We start from the raw sequence: 21,071 nt of genomic DNA, 5'->3' as shown, positions 1-21,071 counted from the left end.
GATGTAATTCATGAGTCCTGTCCAAAGAGTTAAGGCAAGGCAGCTTTTTAGCACATTTCATACACAGAAGCAATTCAGTGTTCTTACAGGAAGTAATGAATCTACATTTTTATAATCAAACTTAACAGAATTTTTTTAAATCACACATGATGGAGATTAATTCTGCAGGTTTCAAGTCTGACTGGTCGCAGCAACAGACAGTCAGTGCACCCCAGGACAGCTGGGATTACAGTGCAGCTTATTACCACCAGTGTGTGAATGGGTGAATGACTGTTGTGTCTTAAAGAGCCTTGGGGGGCCCTAGGACTCTGAATAAATACAGACCATTTTACTATTATTTTCAATATTTAGCCAAAACAGCCAGACCAGTCATGAATTTGGTAGGTGGTACGTATTCCTTTAATTCACTATGAAGCCACGCTGCCGTTGAGGATGTTGGCCGAAAAGGCGGGAAATTTCCTAAAGAAAACATCTAACTTGGATGATAATTCTAAAACTGGTAGGGGTGTATATTGTTTGGCAATAGTGTAGCCTCCCCAGATTGGAAACATACTCATGTTTACATTTTCCAGTCGAGTCTCTGGGTTCTGTCTCTGAATTAACCAAATGTTTTGTAATAAGAGCAGTCCTAGGATTATTTATGTTGCTGTGTGTTACACAACATAACTCCACCTTTACTGAAGTGGAAGATAACTTATTATAATGTCAAGTGTACACATTAGTGTGTGATGCACAGAATCAGTCTGCACCCTGACAGCTTGTGTACCACTCAGCATGCTGCAGTATCCACGGTTCAGATTTGCCCCTGTCCGACTGACCCTTGTGTAACAGATCATGACATCATGGGTTGCTACAGAATCAAGGAACTATTGCATCAGTTGAGCTTGAATAAGTTGTTATTCTGAGAAAATGATCACTTTGGTACTTTGCTATTGGGAGGTTTCTATCTGACATAACAAATTGTTTTAACCTGTCAAATAACACCCCACCCCATCCAAAATAACAGGTTTGGAGACAAAGGGATTTAAAAGAGCTGTATTAAAACAACTTAAAAGCCTGTGAGAGTGTGCCAAAACACTTCAAATTAAAGTATGCTGGAGCAAACATAGTAGAGGCAGTAAATAAAGAACTAATTAAAAGTGTATTTATGTAAAAACAAAGTTATCTTATTAATTTTGAACTTCTTTTATGTTACATGTAAACAAAAATCCTTCAACTTCTCATCTTTATTTTGACAGAAATCTATGGGATGAAATGTGTTAAAAGCAGACACAAGTTAGTTCTGAAATAAACAGCTATACTTAAATAAATGAATTTTTATTATCTAAACTTTATGTTTTTAATGGGAATATAAATGGTATTTATGTTTATCTTCATGCATTTAGGTCATTCTTTTGTACTTTTACTAGACAGAGCCCTCAGCGGCGTGACGTTGGAGTGGATCAGCCTCCAGCTGATGCTGCTCACATGATTGGGTGGTGCTCAGTGGTTGGAGGGGTCTGTTTGACAGTTGAATGTCTGTGTCTGTTTCCTGTCCTAGATAACAGCAGTTTGCAGAGAGGCTGCCCTCTTGGCTCTACAGGAGGACATCAAAGCTCAGCACATCCAGGCCAGACACTTTGAAAGTGCCCTGAACTCCGTGAAGCCCCGAATCCCTGACTCTCTCATCCAGTCGTATATCAGCTATCAGCTGCAGCACAGTGGCCTGTGCTTCTTCTGACCTGCTATCAGTACCAATGTGTAATAATAATGTTGACCTCTGATGTAGATGAGTCTAGAACTATTTATATTTGGAATGCAAAATAAATCTGCCTGCCACTCGTTTGTTTGTTTTGTTTGCAGCTCTGAGTTCAGGGTCACTCTTAACGCTTACAGGTTTCCATTATCTCACTTATGTGTGTCAGATCCGTAAACTTTCAATATCAGACACAGATGACATGAGTAGCTTTCAAAAAATGATTTAATTTATTAAGGGAACTAAACTATTCAATCCAACCTGGTCCTATGTGAAAAAGTGATTGCCCTTCTTGTTAAACAATGAATGAACTGTGATATGTAGAAAGCTACATGATGTTCCACTATCCACACCCAGGAATCTGTCAGACAGCACAGAACTGGCCAAACAATCTCAAACAGCAACACATGGTGTCCTATCCTAAATGTAAGAACAACATAACTGTTTTTGTTGAGGTCTGTAGAAAGCTCCTTTCTTGTCTGGATCCTCTCCAGCTAACAGACCTTAATTTCCAAGTGCTTTACTTCTAGAGGAGGAAGACGGGTAACACTCTGTTACTGATATACTTCCAAAAATTACCATTATACAGTAGGTTGGTTTTAAATGTGTTCAAAAAGAAAAAGCATAAAAAATAGTTGTGTTTCCATTACCAGAACTTCAGGGTAAATTCTGGCACGGGAAAATGGACCTGGAGATATGATGTCCTGGTCCTCTCAACTATCCACAACAACATTAAACGTTTTCATCTGTCGAAGAATACAGGTCCTTCTAAAAAAATTAGCATATTGTGATAAAGTTCATTATTGTCTGTAATGTACTGATAAACATTAGACTTTCATATATATTAGATTCATTACACACAACTAAAGTCAAGCCTTTTATTGTTTCTAATATTGATGATTTTGGCATACAGCTCATGAAAACCCAAAATTCCTATCTCAAAACATTAGCATATTTCATCCGACCAATAAAAGAAAATTGTTTTTAATACCAAAAAAAAAGTCTACCGTCAAATAATCATGTTCAGTTATGCACTCAATACTTGGTCGGGGATCCTTTTGCAGAAATGACTGCTTCAATGCAGCGTGGCATGGAGGCAGTCAGCCTGTGGCACTGCTGAGGTGTTATGGAGGCCTTAAGCTTATCCAGAGCATTGGGTCTTGCATCTCAACTTTCTTTTCACAGTATCCCACAGATTGTCTATGGGGTTCAGTCAGGAGAGTTGGCAGGCCAATTGAGCACATTAATACCATGGTCAGTAAGCCATTTACCAGTGGTTTTGGCACTGTAAGCAGGTGCCAGGTCGTGCTGAAAAATGAAATCCTCATCTCCATAAAGCTTTTCAGCAGATGGAAGCATGAAGTGCTCCAAAATCTCCTGATAGCTAGCTGCATTGACCCTGCCCTTGATAAAACACAGTGGACCAACACCAGCAGCTGACATGGCACCCCAGACCATCACTGACTGTGGGTACCTGACACTGGACATCAGGCATTTTGGCATTTCCTTCTGCCCAGTCTTCCTCCAGACTGAGACCTTGATTTCCAAATGACATGCAAAATTTGCTTTCATCCAAAAAACCTTGGCGGTCTGATCCTCGGCTACAGAAGCTGGCTCTTGGCACATGGAATGTCACCTCTCTGGTGGGGAAGGAGCCTGAGGTCTAGTCCACACTTAGCCGGGTTTTTTTTTAACGAATATCCGCCCCTCCAAAAACTTGCATCCACACCACCTTGTTTAAAAAAAACTGTCCACACGTATCCGGATAAATACGTTGTTAAGGACATGCCAGACCTGTAGGCTGCAGTACTTCCCCCGAATTGTATCCAGTCAGCGTAACTTTTCGTCTTCCTGCTTACGTTCAACAAAACATGAAACATGGCGCCCAACTCATTCGTCTGTGGTCTTCCGCAAGGAGCAGTAATTCCACTTGCAAAAACAAACAAGCAAAAAGCGCTTGAACAATTGATAAAGCGAGCGCAGCTCTGAGGGCATCCATGCTGTCGGCTAGTGTAAACACAGATCGCACACGTGATGTCAGCATTTTTTGTCGCGGAAAGTGACGTTGTGGACCTTAAAACTCCGGTTTTGTCTGTCCACACGCAGACACCCAAAACGGAGAAAACACCCTGAAGTTCTGGTAATGGAAACACACCTAATGATACAAGCAAGACAATGTGACCCACTGGTAACTCCTCATGGTCATCATCAGTCTAAAGGGCCTTGAATCCTCCAAGACATTAGTATTCATCCTTAGCTTGGCTTTCCCCATGTGGTGGCATGGTACATTTCAATTGGATCAGAACGTGGAAACGTGTCAAGATCCATGTGAGTCACAAATCTTATCCTAAATGAACAAGATGTAAAAGTCAAGGGTGTTGCTGCATCTAGTCCGATTGTATAACGAACACACACTCCGGGATACTTTCTGTACTGGACAGATAAACAATGGAGGCATGACCTAAGCCATGCCCCAGATCTAAATTATTCAACCGAGCCTGGAACAACAAAGCCTCATGTGCCAAAAACATGGTGGCATGTCTGAGGTTGCTTTGCTACATCAGGACCTGGCTACTCATCATACATACAGCAGTGTGGAAAATGTAACTATAACTTTTAAGCTCATGTACAGGAGAAACTCGAAGAATTAGATTATTATTATTGTTAGTGGCATTTTACCTGTGAGCTTCCTTCAAACTGGGAGCGTTTCAGACACAAAATGGCAGCAAACATGTTCTGGTCCCACGAGGAAACAAAAATGCGGGAGAATTGAAACATCGCATGTGATTTCAGGAGTTCATAACAAGCAAGGAGAGAAATGGCAGCATGTATCCAACAAGGTCTGTTGATTATTTTCTGTTCTGTATACATCAGCTACAGAGGTTTTAAATGTGTGGTTTACTCATTTATTCAATACATTTGCAGTGTTGTCTAGTGTAAATTAATGCTTTATGAGTCATTAAAAAAGCTATGATGCTCCTGTTCTGAGATACAGAAGTTTGCTGGTGCAGAGGTGGGCTGAAAACAGCAGGATTGCTCATTATTATTAATGATATGCACACACCTCGCTTCTGATTGGCTAACAGAATGTGTTCAGCCACGTTGAAAAGTCACTATCACCAAGATTCTCTCCACTCTTTCTCCTCAGTGCAAAACTCATTTTAAACAGACTGCTTGTGGGCGGGCACAAGCCAATATGGGTGAGGTATGCAAATTCACAATGTGACATAGATATGTGAGGATTTTCAAACCCTAGCATTTCACCAGAAGCTAATGCAGGACACACAGGCATTGAAGACTATTATGTTCAGCCTGCATGAAAAACTCAATGTGACTGATTATAATCAGAAATAATCATTACTTTTTTCAGTCAACCACACCTTTAAAGGTAATGACATATTTTTTGGAAATCTGAATGTGACTTTTATTTTGAAATTTACACTGCTTTTGCATTTGACTTTCTGTCGGTCTGATCTTAACTGTGGAGTTTGGTGTGTTTTGGAAGCGTGGTGGGTAAAATAATAAACTGGAAACGCAACCGCTCCTGGAATGCTTCCAAGACGTTACGCTTCACCGCTGGTGGAAACGAATCTATCCACTATAACGGCAACTAACTGCTGCATACGCCGTTCCATCAACATAATGTGATGTTTATGCGTGCTGTGGAAAGGTCCAGTAAGTTGAATTACTTAAATAAATGGACTTTTGCACCAGAATTCTAACGTTCAAGCTTCACCTGATTGACAAGATTATTCTAACCCATATGTATCAAGTTGTTTTTGATTATTTTCACAGAGGACATAATAGGGAAACCCTAGGAAGTAACAACGTTCGATTTAAAGTTTACAACAGAGATTATTTGTTTAAATTTCTTCCTTCAAAATAATCTCATAATTTACTTCATATTGACATCCAGTCTTCTGAATGAGAAAGATCTGCTGGTGAAGAAAACGCTGAATAACTGTTATAGATCAAAACTAAGTGATGATCTCTTATGAAATAAACAGCACACGTTCATGGTGTCCTTTATAACTAATTATGGATTTACACTATACTTTGTGAGAACTCTTGATGGTTTTACTCATTGAAGAGCTGCTGCCTGCTGCTCAAAGTTCATGGAGAAATCATCAACAGTCTCAGCTGGTGGATCCACCACCTCCTTACATGAAAAATTGGCTAATTGCTGTAATCGTGAGATTTCCGTCCGCACTTCCGACCACGAGCGGGGATCCTGGCGGCCATCTGTCGCAGGATTTGTTTCATCGCCAAGAGGCGGGATTCTTGGTTCACTCCTTTCTGCTTCACGTTTGCACTCGCCTCAAAGTCTATTTGGTTCTCTTTTTTTTTTTTTTTTTTTTTTTTTTTTTTTGCGCATTTACTGACCCGAAATGGTCCCGGGGGTCATTCACTATTGATTTTTCCATTTGAATGGGATAAATTGACTTTGTATTGAGCTTCCTTTCTCATGGATCCGGATGTGGCGCATCCGCGACACCAATCAAACCAGACAGTCAGGAACAGAGGAGGAGGAGGAGGTTTGAAGCAGGAGTGTGGGCGGGGGAGGAGGGGGAGAGTTTTTTCCCCCTGGCTGCAGGGCTGCTTTTTTTGTTAAGGTGGTCCGAAACTAACCTCTGCAAAAGTGACGCACATGACAGCATACAGTGATGCGTAACTTCCATGTCAGACTCACATCCGCGCAATCTGGCTACCACCACATATTTTATTTTCTCAGATGCTACACACACAGGCGTAATGGGAACATTCCACAGAGGACAGAAGACATCCTGTTGATGTTTCCTCCCCACACACGTCTTCAGACTGAGCTGTCCAAAACAGGGTTCAAAAACAGGACCTCGCGTTTGCTTCGGATTTAATAAATCTATCATGAAACTTTGTGGTGGCAATGGTTATGTCATGGATCCTAAAATGACTTAAATGGATATGAATGTAATTAATCTTTTTGTACATACTTTTTGTTTTTACATATTGTTTTTAAACCGGTTTCCTATTATCAGTGTTTTTATTATTATTGGCATTTTAAATGCATTTTTAATCCACAGGTTTGATCAAATTTTGATTGGTAAAGCTGATAAACTTTTCCAGATTATCATTCATTCTTAAAAAATCAGTTTGGAGTAACTTAAATTTGTATTTTTCAGTTCAAAACTTTTCTTGAGAATCGACTCTTGGCCTGCTGCACCAAGCTGACACCTCAGAACAGCTCTCCTCAAATTTGACCCTGCACAAACATAATCCAAATTGTGTTGTTTTTAATCCAGCGGTTATTATCGAATACAATACAGCTGTGATGATTTGTCAAGTCTAATTTGACTTATTTGAGCTTTAATTCTGAGTATTTAAAACTATTCTCAGAAAAAACGCACGCCAAAAAAAACTCGTTCAAAACTTGTTTTACTGGAAAGTCATATTTTTACTAGTTGTTTATATGGAAATTTAACTACTTCCATGTTTTTTTATTTAAATTAGTCTGAAAAAAGAACTCAAAACAGGTTAGGTTTCTGCACTGATAGCAGCAGACCATCCATAGATGCATGAGTTTATTATATTAATATTAGTCCCAATAACCCTCTTCAGATCACCATAACTCACAAGAGCGGAAACAAGCCCCCCTCCTCGCACCGTCGCAAAGTGGAAAGCCGTTCCACCTTAACAAGTGCGCATATCTCTATCGGCCATGCTTCCACATCTGCCCAATGAATCAGGAGCGGATGCGATGTATCCTTTTTCAGGCGAGTGAATGGCCAATGGGAGTTGGTTAGTCGAGCAAACAGTGAGTGCTGCGTTCCCATTCATTCAGTGCTGAGCAGGCCCGCAGAGCTGGAGGGAGCGCACCGCCGACTAACCTAAAGGACGCACTTTTTAACTTCTTCGCCGCACATGAAGAGCGCAGATTCCCCGCAACAAGACCAGAAGGCGAACGCGGTTTTCCCAATAAGGAGGTGCAAACGTATGGATATAAACGCACACTTTCCCGGTGGTTTAAAATTTCCTGACAGTTTCTCCAGGACTTGTTGAAGCGGCGCGACTCGTTCTGGGGTCGGCCTCCGGAGTACGCAGCAGCTCCTCTGGTGACTCCTCTTTCCTCCGTGGATTTACACCGTTTCATCCTGGGACACATGCACGCTTGATCGGCAATGAACTATTTTTCAAACACCTAGAATAAGGGAATACCTCAAAAGGAATACGCTCGGGTTTGGAATAACAGACTAAATGTTATGCATTACACCTCCTAGCCTGCATTTGGACATTGCACCTTCCTATTTCGGATGGACTTTTGGTAACCTGGTTGGTTGATGGATTCCGCGATATGGGTGCTTGCATATAGGTAAGCATCTATTTTATCTTTCTTTTCCCGCTGTCGTTTTCTGATAAAAGCGCACGGAGCGAGCTGGAACCCATCGTATTGGTGACACAGTTGCGTTGCGCACTGAGTTTTACGGCTTTCCGCGTCATTTTTCGATGTTTTTTGGGGTATTTGGAACAAAACGCCCGCCAGCGGGTTGGATTCGTGGTGATTAGTTGACGGATTTCCATGCCCGTGTAGCTCCGTGGCTGCGCTGTAATAAACACCCCTCCCCCACGGCGGTTGTTTTCATTCATAAGTTCCCCTGTCTGTTTGGAAGCCTCCTCCAACGAATCCTGGTCTCCGGTTTTATAGGCTCTGGCTTGTATTCCCGCACTACTTCTGCTAAATGTGATCTGTGCGGATAGTCTCACGTGTGGTGCGCCAATCTGACGCAGAAAATGGGCAGCAAACCTCGGGCTTTTTTCCCGGTCGTGTAGCTTTTGGCCTCCTGCAGGTTGACTTTGCTTCAGAACATCCCCGAAGGCTTAAACTGGAGTTCCTGACCGTATTTAAGTGTAAACAGCGAACGTTGCGACACAGCGACTTCCCAAAAAATGCGCATTTTCTTTATTATTGCACGCCAGTGCGACATTCTGTTGTTTTAAAACTCAGCCTGTCTTTTGTCAGATCTTGATCTGACCCTAATATTTTTCTGAGCTGTGCTCCGGTCCTCGTTTTTTCCTGCACTTCTTTTCGAGCTTGTGACAGAATACTAAGTGAGGCAACTCATTTAGCTCCCTTGGATCGTGTCCTCATTTCGTTGCCGCGCAGCATTTAAATGTTAACTAGTCATACAAATGTAAATGAGGATGGGAAGTATTTGTAGGGCCTACTGAAGTTTAGATGTGTGCGTACTGGGAAGGAAAGGTACAAAAGGTCTTGTTAATGGTCAACTTTTTCTCCCTGGCTGCTTCCAAACTGAATCAAAATTGACATGTCTCTTCCGTCTTCCCCTTCTCCCCCTCTGCCTCCATTCCCCATCTCTTGACAGGTTTTCCAATGCATGTCCACGGTGAATGTCGGAAGTGGTGATCCCCCCAGATGGAGCTCCAAAGTCAACATGGCCCTGGCGGTTCATTAGTGGTGATCCAGCAGCCTTCCCTTGAGAGAGGGCAGAGGTTGGAGATTGAGCATGCAGCCATTCTGTCCCTGGAACAAATCAAGGCCATCCGCTCCAGTAACGAGTACACGGAGGGGCCATCGGTGGCTCGGAGGCCCCCTGTGCCCCGCATGGCCCCCAGGCCTCAGGACAAGCAGGAGAGGACTCATGAGGTCATCCTCGTCAATGTGAACAACAATTATGAGCGTCGGCCACCAGGTCATCATCACCTTGGGGGTGGCATGGTGGTTGTGTCTGGGGCACAACAGCAAGGTGGGCCTCGAGCACCTGGGCTCAGCCGCTCAACCAGCACCGGAAGTGCCGCCAGCTCGGGGAGCAACAGCAGTGCCTCCTCCGAGCAGGGACTCCTAACACACTCGCCACCCGCCAGGCCCGGCGTGAATCTACAGCACCACCACAGGGCAGACCGGCCTGTTCGGACTCAACCTAAACCCAAGAACCTTTCACATCCCCAACAGGGACTTCACTTCCACCAGCCTCCACTAGAGGCTCCACTAAAGCCCCAGGGCAAAGGAAAGTCAGACTTTTCTGGCTCGGGTGACTCAGTGGTGGCTGCTGCTGGACACCAGTTCATCTGTGAGTGCTGCGGGAAGTGTAAGTGCAGTGACTGTAGGGCTCCCAGGAGCCTGCCATCATGTTTGGCATGTAATGGTCAGTGCCTCTGCTCTGCTGAAAGTGCTCTTGAGCATGGCACGTGCATGTGCCTTGTTAAGGGCATCTTCTACCACTGCTCCAATGACGATGAGGGCGATTCGTGCGCTGACCACCCCTGCTCCCTGTCGCGCTCCCACTGCTGCTCTCGTTTCCTGTGCATGGGGTTAATGTCGGTACTCTTCCCTTGTCTGCTATGCTACCCACCTGTTAAGGGCTGTCTGAAGGCGTGCCAGGGTTGCTATGACCGGGTTAACCGACCCGGCTGTCGCTGCAAGAACTCCAACACTGTCTATTGTAAACTGGAGAGCTGGGCCCCACAGAGCCAGGAGAAGCCTTCCTGATCCCTTCCTGTGTTTTGTGACTGCGTGTGCACAGGAGACTCTAAGTGTGGGTCATGTGATGAGTATGGAAATGATGATGGTCACAAATTAATGTTTTTCAAACGTTCTAAGCACCTCCTACCCGACTCCTGTCCTGGCTGCAGAACAGAACGGAGCTAAGCAAAGGAAAACCACTCAATTATTTTTACTCTCTCTGGATCAGGACCGTGTTTTTACAGACCAGTGTTTGCCTTATTTGTTTCTCTGTCTGCCCTCGGCTCCTCATTAACATTATTTTTATATGCATATATGAAAACGATTTTCTTCCGTTTTAGGTAGGCAGTTTCATTTTTCTGGGCCTGCGCCCACTGGGGGCTGCCTCACACCAGATCTGTGAAGGACGATCTTTAAGGCGATTATGTAGCTGTTACCTGGTATTCATAGCAAGCAGGTTTGTTTCACTCACCAGCCACACTAAACCCGTGGTTCCTATACACTTGTGATGCATTAAAAAAGCACATCCATCTCGTAGTATTCTCCACTTGGATATGTTTCTCCTTTTTACCCATCTGAACTATTCAAATACATTCTGTGGCATTTTCCCATTGTTTTTTTAATGTGTAAATTGTATGCTCCATAAGAGATATTTTGGCTATTTTTTAAAAGAAAAAAATGTCTGCTAAACTTTTTTTTTGTTGTAAAAAATATTTATTATGTGAAGCTCTATTATTTTATGATATTTATTGCAAGAGACAGTCTTAAATTTACTCATGTCTGAATATAACAAAATATCAAATACTTACTTACTGAAAAATTAAAGGGTGGCACAAAGAAAACTATGTTAACTTTAATGCAGAAAATATATTAATTAATGAAAACCTAGCACTGTCTGGTGTCTTCATTGCTCCGGGGGAGAAGTTTCATTTTTGCACTTCCTTCAGGAATGAAAGATGCGAGTGGGGGCTGCTTTTTAAGCTAATTAAGGTCTAGTTTCTTGAGTTTGAGCTCAGTGGCAAACAGCAAATCACTGTTCCGTGTGTGTGTGTGTGTGTGTGTGTGTGTGTGTGTGTGTGTGTGTGTGTGTGTGTGTGTGTGTGTTCATGCTGGGTGTGGAATTTCTGGCAAAGAAAGAGAAAAAAAATGCAACTTGGAGAGAAACGGCTTGAAGCTCAGAAAGGCGAATGTTTACATTCTTGGAGGGTTTCTTTGCTGCGATTCTCCTCAGTAAGCCTGAAACTTAAACAGTACAGGTCATTGACATGATGAGCCCCAGAGCCGCTAGCATCAGCCGAGCTCCTGCATTTTCTTGAGTCGTGCTTTTAGAAAGCAGCTCTCCTTCAAATCCAACATGTCACCATGAAACTATGCACCGTAGCCTGTTCCCTGAGCTATATTGGGATATTCCCAAACTCCCAAATGGCCTTCATATTGCCGGGCTGAGAGTGTGACCATTACGAGTAGCTTGAGCCACCTGTTCAAAGATAATAAACCAAGGCTATCAATGCTTTGCTTTTACGGCATGGTTCCTGCACTAAAGGCAATGACGGGGGACAATCCAGCCCCCACTCAAACCCACATCTCCCCCATTTGGTCATTTCTTTTTGTCGGTGAATTTATCACTTTGGAAGTCCTCTGACCTTCCTACCCCCACAGTCACCAACTGACACACACTTCTCCACCTCCAGGCCCCCTCCCAAGGGATGAGATCATCACTTTGAAACTTGGTTGGTCAGCTAAAAATGCCAGGAGTTGGTTTGGGAAGTATCAGCTACACCCAGGAAATACTCAGGAACAAAGGAGGGGAAAATGTACCGCAGCTGGCCGCAGCCTCAAAATGTGTTGATGATCAGCGAGATGAGACGGCGGTGCCCTCAGGTGCTGCGTGCAACAGGCCTGGGATCTTTGGATTTAGAGCTCTGGTAAAAGACAAACAAGAATGTTGTTTTAGCTGACACAAGCCACAGCCCCGCAGTAAAGGCTTTTGCAGTTTCACACACAAATGGTTTTGTTTAAATAATCCACAGACACAAAGCTCATTTTATAAGCGGAACGGAAGTGGATTAGTGATTTGTCTATTTCCTGTCGTCTTTTAAATCTGTAATCTGAGCCCCATTTGCTCCTGGCTTTTTAATGAGAGCAAACAATAGAAGGCCTTTTTTCAGGTTTCACTGTGGCGTCTGTGCAGACGAGGAGGATGGAGGAGACCTAAACTGTACTCAGGAGGCGGTGAACAGGAAGACAGTGTTTACTTGATATTTTCCATCCTTTAGCAAGAAAGTGAAACACATTCTACTCCGTCTATTTCTAGAACTCACCTCAGTAGTCTTTGATGTCCCTCTAAGGTGTTTGATCAAATCAGACCAAGCGTCTAAGATAACGTTTTTAAGACTTATGAAGAGTTTCTCTCACTTTTCTCTCATCTAGCCACATGAAGGCTCCCATAACTGCATCACATTTGTAATCATCAGCGAATCGCTACGTAAAAAGCTGTAGAAATCTGAGTCAGTGTTAGGTAATTCAGTACAAACAGCCACGACCCCTCCCCTCCTCCTCTTTGCACTTGTTTCAGAAGTAAATTTAGCAACCCCACACACCCACGTAATGCTGTTTAGAGCTGTTAGGCTTGGCAGGTCCCTTTTCTGCAGCATTGGCTTTTTGGAGCCATACAAGAACAAACATGCATGACTACCAGCTGAGTCATGGTGGAACCTCCAACCCACACATCCTACCGGGGCAGTCCTGTTCTTAACCAGACCACTGCTACTGGCATGGCAGAGGTACAGCAGGATATAAACAGTCATGGTCTTCCACAGCGTTCATCACCATACAGGCCTGCTTCAGCTTCGCTCCGCCTGCTCATCTGGTTTTCATTATTTCCCCTCATGGCATATAAATAGAAATTAGCAATCAGGGGAGAACGTGAAGGCGGTGGAGTTTGGAAAGGAAGGGGGCTTTCTGTAGACTTCAGAGGGATGGTTAACGTTTGTGAACAATATTTTCTTAGATATTCTAATTTGGATGGTTTTGGTGGTAGAGCAACCCGTGAGGGGTGTTTTATTTTAAAAAATGACTAATCCAGAATTCTTGTTCAGCAACTGCAGGACTTTTTAGGACATGCCAAAAGTGTTTCAGTTTTTCTACTAATTCTAGAAAACTCACTTCTGGAGGTCAACTATTTTCACAGAGCCTTTTTTATTTGTAAAGAGAAAAAAAACAGGCACATTTAAATATTACCAGTTTAAAAAAGTATGCACACAGTGCTGACTTTATCTCAACATCCTAATTGTTTTTAATTTTCATTCGATTGTAGGATTTTTTTTCCAACCAGCGACTGAACATAAAACCTTCCAAAGTTGTTGAAAACAAATAATAATATAATAATAATAATGCATAGGTTTTATATAGCGCTTTTAACCACTACTCAAAGACACTTTACAATCAGAGAAGATTCAAACTGGGATACTTTTTTTTTGACAAGACAATCTTTGTACTTTTGTTGCCCAAGTCTCAGTGTCAGAAGATTAATATGAACAAACAGACTTAAAGTTAACAGAAGTATGAGTTCAGGAAGTCTAACCCTAATTTGTGCAATCTAAAACTTATCTGTGTGTGGATTCATCCCAAAACGTCAAAGATTAACGTTATCTTTTTCATCCTTCCCACATTATACAACAAATTTTATTCTAATGAAGCGGTATCCAATAATTAGTTGTTGTTTTTATAATTTGGAACAAACAGATTTGAAACAATGTCGGAATAACAGCGTGGTTGTCTAAAATCTGTTAAAAGGAACTAACAGAAAATAGCTTCAGATGCTGCTGTTTGATTTCTTTGTTTCTCAGATGGGCAGCGTGGCCGAGGACAGACGGCCCTTTTCCTCCGTGGGAGCCATAAAGAGTCGTTAGTGGAGTTTTATCAGGTGTCGAGGGCCATTCATGATGGAGGTGTTTCACTGGGCTTTCAGCTTTTGCTTCTGGGCACACCCACAGGAACTTACACACACACACACACACACACACACACACACACACACACACACACACACACACACACACACACACACACACACACACACACACACACACACACACACACACACACTCCGTGTGTATGCAGCTACTGGCCATCTGATACCACATTCCCCTCCGAGCCCTCTTCCTGTCTCTTGCCTTTGTCTGCCATTTACCAAACAAAGGCCAGCTGGAGGGAATGATGATCATCACAAGAGGGGGTGAGGCCCACGGATCAATATAGCACACCACCCTCAGCAATCACTCAGCGAGATCCTTTTGTAATTAATGGCTGCTCCATATTTGTTTTTGATCAGCGGCTCCTGTTTCATCAGCATGATTGACTCATCTGTATTCAGACTGTCTGCTAACGTGCCACATTTGCTTTTGCCAGTTGTCACTAGTTCAAACGGTGTCTAGCTGCTGGATCGGATCCCTAAATATGCTCAGAATGGTCAAAATGTTTGGAATATAGTGCAGAACCTACCTGATCTACAGATCAATTTGGGAAAACGAGTAAAGTCTTTTGTATCCGTGCTGAGGGTTAATTCTGATACATACATGCAGGAACCCCCCCCCCCCCACACACACACACACACACACACAGACCGTCTCTGTCAAACAAAACCACGTCCCTGTTCCTCTTCTACCAGCCCCAGGGGGCAGTTTTGTGTGTTTGCTGCATTCCAGGCCCCATGCAACCACTTCTCTTCTAATTTCTCCTTTGATTTCACAACCAACAACGACAAACAGCCTTCACACATGCACATTAGGCACACCTGGCAATAAACCGTAGATAGATGACGGATGAAGAGATGTGAATGACCTGTATTTGATATAGCACCTTCTAGATTCCTGGAACCCCAAGGTACTTTACAACACGCAGTCATTCACCCATTCACACACTGGTGGTGATGAGCTACATTGTAGCTACAGCTGCCCTGGGGCGCACTGACAGGGGTGAGTCTGGCGTACACAGGCGCCACTGGTCCCTCCGACCACCACCAGCAGGTTTGGCGGGTAAAGTGTCTTGCAACGACACAAGGACACAACGACAGACTGAGTGGGGCTTGAACCTGCAACCTTCCGATTATGGGGCGAGCACTTAACTCTTTTGACGCCATCGTCCCATCTCTCTCTCTCTCTCTCTCTCTCTCTCTCTCTCTCTTCATATATATATCTATATATATATAGAGAGAGAGATATTTGTGAGGAAGCTTAAACCTTTTCATCTCCCCCCCCCCCCCCCCCCCCCCCCCAATTCCCTCTTTTTCTGAGATTAGACTGTGCATCCAGACAGATGGTTCCCGTCTGCTGGGTTTTTTCAATTCACTTCCTCTCCTCACAGACACCCCCCGCCCCCCTCCTTCTTCTTTTGCTCCATTCCCTCTCATTCCGTCCCGCCCCCTCTCCCTCTCTCTCTCTCTCTCTCTCTCCCTCCTGCCTCCCTTCAACGGCTCCTCTGTTATGTGGCTGGAAATAATCTTTTATTGCCCAGTTGTTCGGAAGTGACCTCCTGCCCTTGATTAGATAGGGCCAAGTCCTATCACACGATTGTATTCGAGCTGGCGGGACGACCCCCCCCCCCCACACACACACACACACACACACACACAACTCAACCCTCCCAGACCAGGCACCATCCTTCCCCCAACCCCATGTTCCCTCTCTTCCTGCCAGGGACTTGGTGATCCTGTGTGAGGGGACAACAATGGGGGGCTTTAGTCTCGTCCGGCTCTTCTCGGCTGGGGAGCAACAGGGTGGGGGTCATGAGGGACTTTCTTTTTTTCCCCATCAGTCAGCTAGTCACAGAGTGGAAGTTCCATCCCCTTCACCCCCACCAAAGCTGCCGTCCCATCCCCAGCACCATGGTTAACCTCCCAGTTGCCGGATGCTCACCCCTTCGACTCTCAAAGCCTCCTCCACCTTCCCTTCCTGATGACCCCCGTCGCCCTTCAGGGCCTGCTCAGACACAGATAGATCGGCTTTAATCTCCAACACTATCAGTAGACCTTTGAGTGAGCTGTGTGGTCCACCAACAGGTGGGCTCACAGAGGTATTTTGGCCTTTTGTGGAGATTCAGATCAGGCTGGTTTTGATCCTGTTAAAGACCGTGTACTCTACAAATACGCAACTCTGATCCGAGGAGCTTTAGGGTCCACATTTGTTCCGTCATTTTGTTTTTAGCTGGCCTGGGATCAGAGTTTAGGCCCAATTTATTTATTTATTCTGATGAAAAGATTTGCGATAGAAGGAAGTCACTTCCTGTTTTGAGATTCTTTTTCAATGTGTACAATTCATGTTAAATTAAAAGGCATGGATATGTTTCTGTAGATTTATTTAACACATAAAAACTATGTATTTCAAATACTGAGCATAGATGTAGGAGTTAGTGGCAGCCCTCCATGTTTATTTGGTGTGACCTACACGTTCTGCTTTCCAATCAGAGACGTAACATGAGCTCCCAGTTGGGATCTATTTCCTCTGTGGTTTGGTTCTGCAATTATAGATCTTCTCAAACTAGTTTAATTGATCTATAAACATGGCGGAGCAACGCAACTACCATTGCCATTATAGGCATAAACCTCCTAAAAGTCACTTAAACTTTTTTAGTGTGACTGCTTTTCTCTGTCAGCTTTACCACAGCACAACAACAATCTCTTTCATTTATTCTCCTCCTCCCAGGCTTGTTTGTCTCCTTGTCCTCTGGAGCTGTAAACCCAAAACAAACCCTTGGTGTCCAGTTTCAGTTGGGGAGTGAAGGCCAGGCTGCGTGAATAAGGCAAGAATAGACAGGAAGACGACTGATTACATCTGTAAATGAGCTGACCTCGTGTCACTCCCTCCTCTTCTTTTAGATTACTTTTATTTATTGCAAAACTGAACCGTTTTCAAACTGAAACATGTTTAAAATCCCAGTTTTAGAAAAATATTAATTTAGAGCAGCAACACTAAACAAGTCCAGATTTTTTGGTCAGTTTTGTATTAAAAAGCTGGCTTAAATATAAAAAAAATTACCATGTAAAGGTTTTCTACAATGGTAAGCGAATCATACTTGATGAAGACATTGATGGCATCTGGTTCACAGGGCTCCTGCATTCCTTCTTTACCCCACTTCAAGGGTGTTAAACACCAGATTCAGAGCAGGGGTCCTGAACAGGAACCTCATAAGCATTGGGCTCCTCAGCCTCCCTTTTAAACCCCCGAGGGGAGGTGGGTGGGGGTCTCCAGATCAAAGTAGAAGGACTAAGAAATGACTTATCTGCTGTTGATTTTAGGTTTTAGATCAAGCTCTGGTACTAGAAATGTGTTAAGGAATTACAGGCTTGGATATTTGGACCCCACTCCACCTTCTTTTTCCTTTCACCCTTTTCTTTGAGGGTATTTGTGAACAGTTCTGAGACACGCTATGGTGAGAGTAAAGGTGTTACACGTCAAATAAAACAACTAATCAACTGTGTTTGAAAAATAGTTTTGATGATGAAACTCAGGGTTGATGTTTCTTTCGGAAATTTAGCTTCCTGCTTGTCAAAAGACTCAACATCATCCAATAATTTCTGTTTCCACTCTTCTTAGACCTTTACATTTCAATTTTGAACTCTGCAAGAGGTGTGATTCTATCTCCGTCTCCCACAACGATGGTATTATACCAAAGGGGAAATTGGAAATTAAGGGCAGGCACTTTCTCAGCTGTGGACCTTATTAAGTACAGCTCCCTATAATAGAGCCCAGCTTGACATCTCCAGACCACACCTCTTCACAGAAAAGACCTGTCCATCACAGGTTTGAGTGAGATCCTGACGGGGTTTACCGTGGTGTGACTGGCACCTCACTGGATGTGAAAAAGCTCCAAGAGAAGTAAGTCAGCCAGTTGCTGAAGCCTAACAGGACCTGTTTCTCAGATATCCAAAGTCTTAAGTCAGGATCTGAGGGCACTGACTCTTGTCAGCAAACTGCAGACAACACGTGTTGAAACTTTCTTTTGAAACATGGCTGATGGTTTTCAGTTGCCTGGCATAAGTTGCAGTCGCAGAACAAATGTTCTCTCAGAATTGCCACACAGCTGTCATGTGATTTAGAGACCTGTCTCAGTTGGGTCTCGTTATCTGTGAATTTTAAGTGAGACAAATGTCAGACAACATTGTTAGAAGTTGGGGACTAAACTGCAAAGAAAACCAGGATACATTTAAACAATCTGGATTGTGCCTGACCACTGATCATTCTTGCTCTCCTGATATTAACTGCCTGGCTGCTCATCTTGAGCCAGGTTCTGTTGGAGGTCTGTTCCTGTTTAAGGGGCATGTCTTCTCCACCTACGTGCTTGCTTAAAGCTAATTTATACTTCTCCATTTACGTCGGTGCGGAGAAACATAACGCCATTATTTGTCGTCGCAGGAGCTATTCAATAGGCTTGCCACTTTTCTAAATATCCGTCAAAAGCGATGGAGACAGCTAGCCTGTGATATACGTCAGGATGTCGCTTCCTGTAACTCCGTCAACAGCACCGCCATTCCATCTCAGCAAAATAAAACTGAAACCGAACACATCTAGGGAGAGACCCGGAGCAGGTTGAATAACGCTTCGCGGATGATCAACAATCGGATGATATAAAATGTTTATACACCTGCGGCTGAAGGAGCACAACAATAAGCAGCAAACTTTTTGTGTCAGGAAATGACGGGAAACGTGACTTAAGCGGTGGTGACTGGAGGAAGAGGTGGAGAACAAATTTGTCCATGCTAAAGTCTCTGAAATACATAAACACAATATAAACACACTAGAGACGTAACTGCATTGGTGGCAAGATGCACCAGAAAAGCACTACACCCTCTGCCGTCCTGGCGAGGAATTGATTCACAACACCAGTGATGTATAAATGGAAAACATCTCTGTCAATACCTGTGCGTTGGGGGTTGGGGGTGTGCTGCTGACAGAAACATAGAAACTAAGCCTTAGTATGGGGACTGCTGTAAAGTCTCTGACACAACAAGTCAGCGACTCGATACCATCTGCTGGATTTTCTAACACAGGAAACTTTTAACTAAATGATAAATGACACACTTGTATAGCACCTTTCAGAGTCAGAGGACTCCAAAGGGCTTTACACTACAGTGTATCACTCACGCAGACATTCACACACTGATGGTGATGAGCTACAGTGTAGCCACAGCTGCCCTGGGGGCACTGACAGCTAATTGGCATAATGAACTGAACTCAGTTAGGTAGGTTCAACTGGAATGTTTACTTTCGTGAAGAGCCTTGACATGACTCTTGTAATTCAGTGCCATGTAAATAAATTGAACAGAATTGTGATGAGAACGTTTCCATGACTTTCACAATAACCATGCCATGAATTAAACTTCAGCAAGTGTTGCACGTGCCATTCCAGTGTGGTTCCAACTAAATCTTTGCATTTTTTCTTGTATTCAACCAGTTGCCCTGTGGAATTGTGGCTTTATTTGTATAAATGAAGAGACTCAACATCTCTGTGAGTTTTGAACTCTTGTTGGACCTGAACCTCCAAAGTTAAAATCAGAAATCAAAATCCAGTTACACACCACGCAGATTTATTTGGCTTTTTTGTGCAACATGACATGATATCATTATAATTAGTAATGTCAACAATGCTAATCAAACAAAAACTGTAATATATTTGCTGCATTTGTGAACATGTCAAAGCTGTTTTATATTTTCATTGATTAGCTTCAACTTTGACATTGCTGGTTTCGCTGTTTTCTCTTTACTGTTTTTGTTCCTGCAGGCATCAGTGGAAAGCAGATGGAGAAAATCACTGTCATGCAGACAAGCTCATGCCTTTGTTTTTTTTTAAACCTGCATCTGTTCCAACGTCCTGCTCAGAGGATAGCCAGCTGTGGAAACCGTGTGAGAAGTTAAAAGCGAATCTCACACCATTACTCAAGAGGAATCAAAAGAGAGACACTTTGAACAAAATGAAAGCGAGAGAGAGGGAGAGCGATGGCGAGAGAATAAAAGTGAAACCAGCTGTTGGGGGGGGGGCTTCATCTACTGTATGGAACGGTGCAATGGTGAGGGCTCGCAAACACGTTGATGTTTTGATGCAATCAAATGCTTAATTTACCTTTACAGGAAGTCAGAAGAAGTCAACCAAGGCTGATTTTCATAAAGTGTGTGTGTGTGAGAGTGTTGGGCAGACAGCTTTCTTGTATTTACCCCTTTAAAACATATATAAGGTGTAGAAAGTCACAGACAACAAAGGCCTGCCTAATTCCTTCCTTTCCTGAGGGGGTAGAGAACTAAAGTGGGCCCACATCAAGCCTCCAGACGCACCCCCACTTTGCTGTACAGGTGCAACTTTAAAGATCTCTCACGACGGCAGACTGAACGCCTGCAGTCAGGGGGGGGGGGGGGAAATCCCCTCTGTGTTTTCCTCTTTACCCAGCACTCCTCTCTCTTATATGATCATTTAAAGGTCAGAGGGATGTTTAGTTGCATCTGATGCCAGCTCACCAGGACTCTGACATTTGCATTCCTCACTACTAGTAGTCTGCATGATGATAGTGATTTAGGGATATCACTGTCTCTGTGCAGGAGCTCTGGCTTTGTAGGAGGCATCAAAGAAGAGTTTTACTGTTTTGCATTAGCAAACACGCGCAGAGACGTATCAATCAAAGTGCAGGAATGCAAGGAGACACGACGAAAAAACATCGAAAGGATTATATTCAGGTTCATTAATCCGACTTTGGGACCGACTGTGCGTTGCAAAGGCTGCAGATGAATGGTATTGATCACAAATTCATTTCTCGATGGAAACTAAAGTGCAGACAGAGTGTCAACAAGGGAACCTTTTTGTTTGATGCAAGTTTTGTTACCTGAATGAACTTTG

At 43.4% G+C, this 21,071-nt stretch overlaps 2 protein-coding genes across 3 annotated transcripts in view; both read left to right on the top strand.

Moving 5' to 3' along the window:
• The window catches only part of afg2a (AFG2 AAA ATPase homolog A), a 249,339-nt gene extending 243,888 nt beyond the window's left edge, over window positions 1-5,451 (top strand). The window contains exon 17 of the mRNA XM_054739358.2: window positions 1,541-5,451. Coding sequence (XP_054595333.1) covers window positions 1,541-1,720 — 180 coding nt within the window. The 3' untranslated portion in view covers window positions 1,721-5,451. The remainder of the gene's footprint in view (window positions 1-1,540) is intronic.
• A 1,953-nt stretch (window positions 5,452-7,404) lies between these two features.
• Window positions 7,405-11,078, top strand: spry1 (sprouty homolog 1, antagonist of FGF signaling (Drosophila)). Of its 2 annotated transcripts, none has more exons than XM_015951460.3 (2): window positions 7,405-8,081; window positions 9,094-11,078. In XM_015951460.3, exon 2 carries the CDS (start codon window positions 9,144-9,146, stop codon window positions 10,215-10,217), a length of 1,074 nt encoding a protein of 357 aa, XP_015806946.3. In that variant the 5' UTR covers window positions 7,405-8,081; window positions 9,094-9,143; the 3' UTR covers window positions 10,218-11,078. The 2 variants fall into 2 exon arrangements, with proteins under 2 accessions (XP_015806946.3, XP_015806955.3); XM_015951469.3 differs by lacking the exon at window positions 7,405-8,081 and adding an exon at window positions 8,118-8,969.
• The last annotated feature ends 9,993 nt before the right edge of the window (window positions 11,079-21,071 follow it).

The sequence above is a fragment of the Nothobranchius furzeri genome, chromosome 1, assembly GCF_043380555.1.
Source record: "Nothobranchius furzeri strain GRZ-AD chromosome 1, NfurGRZ-RIMD1, whole genome shotgun sequence".
Lineage (NCBI taxonomy): Eukaryota > Metazoa > Chordata > Actinopteri > Cyprinodontiformes > Nothobranchiidae > Nothobranchius > Nothobranchius furzeri.
This window is presented reverse-complemented; position numbering and strand designations above follow the sequence as displayed.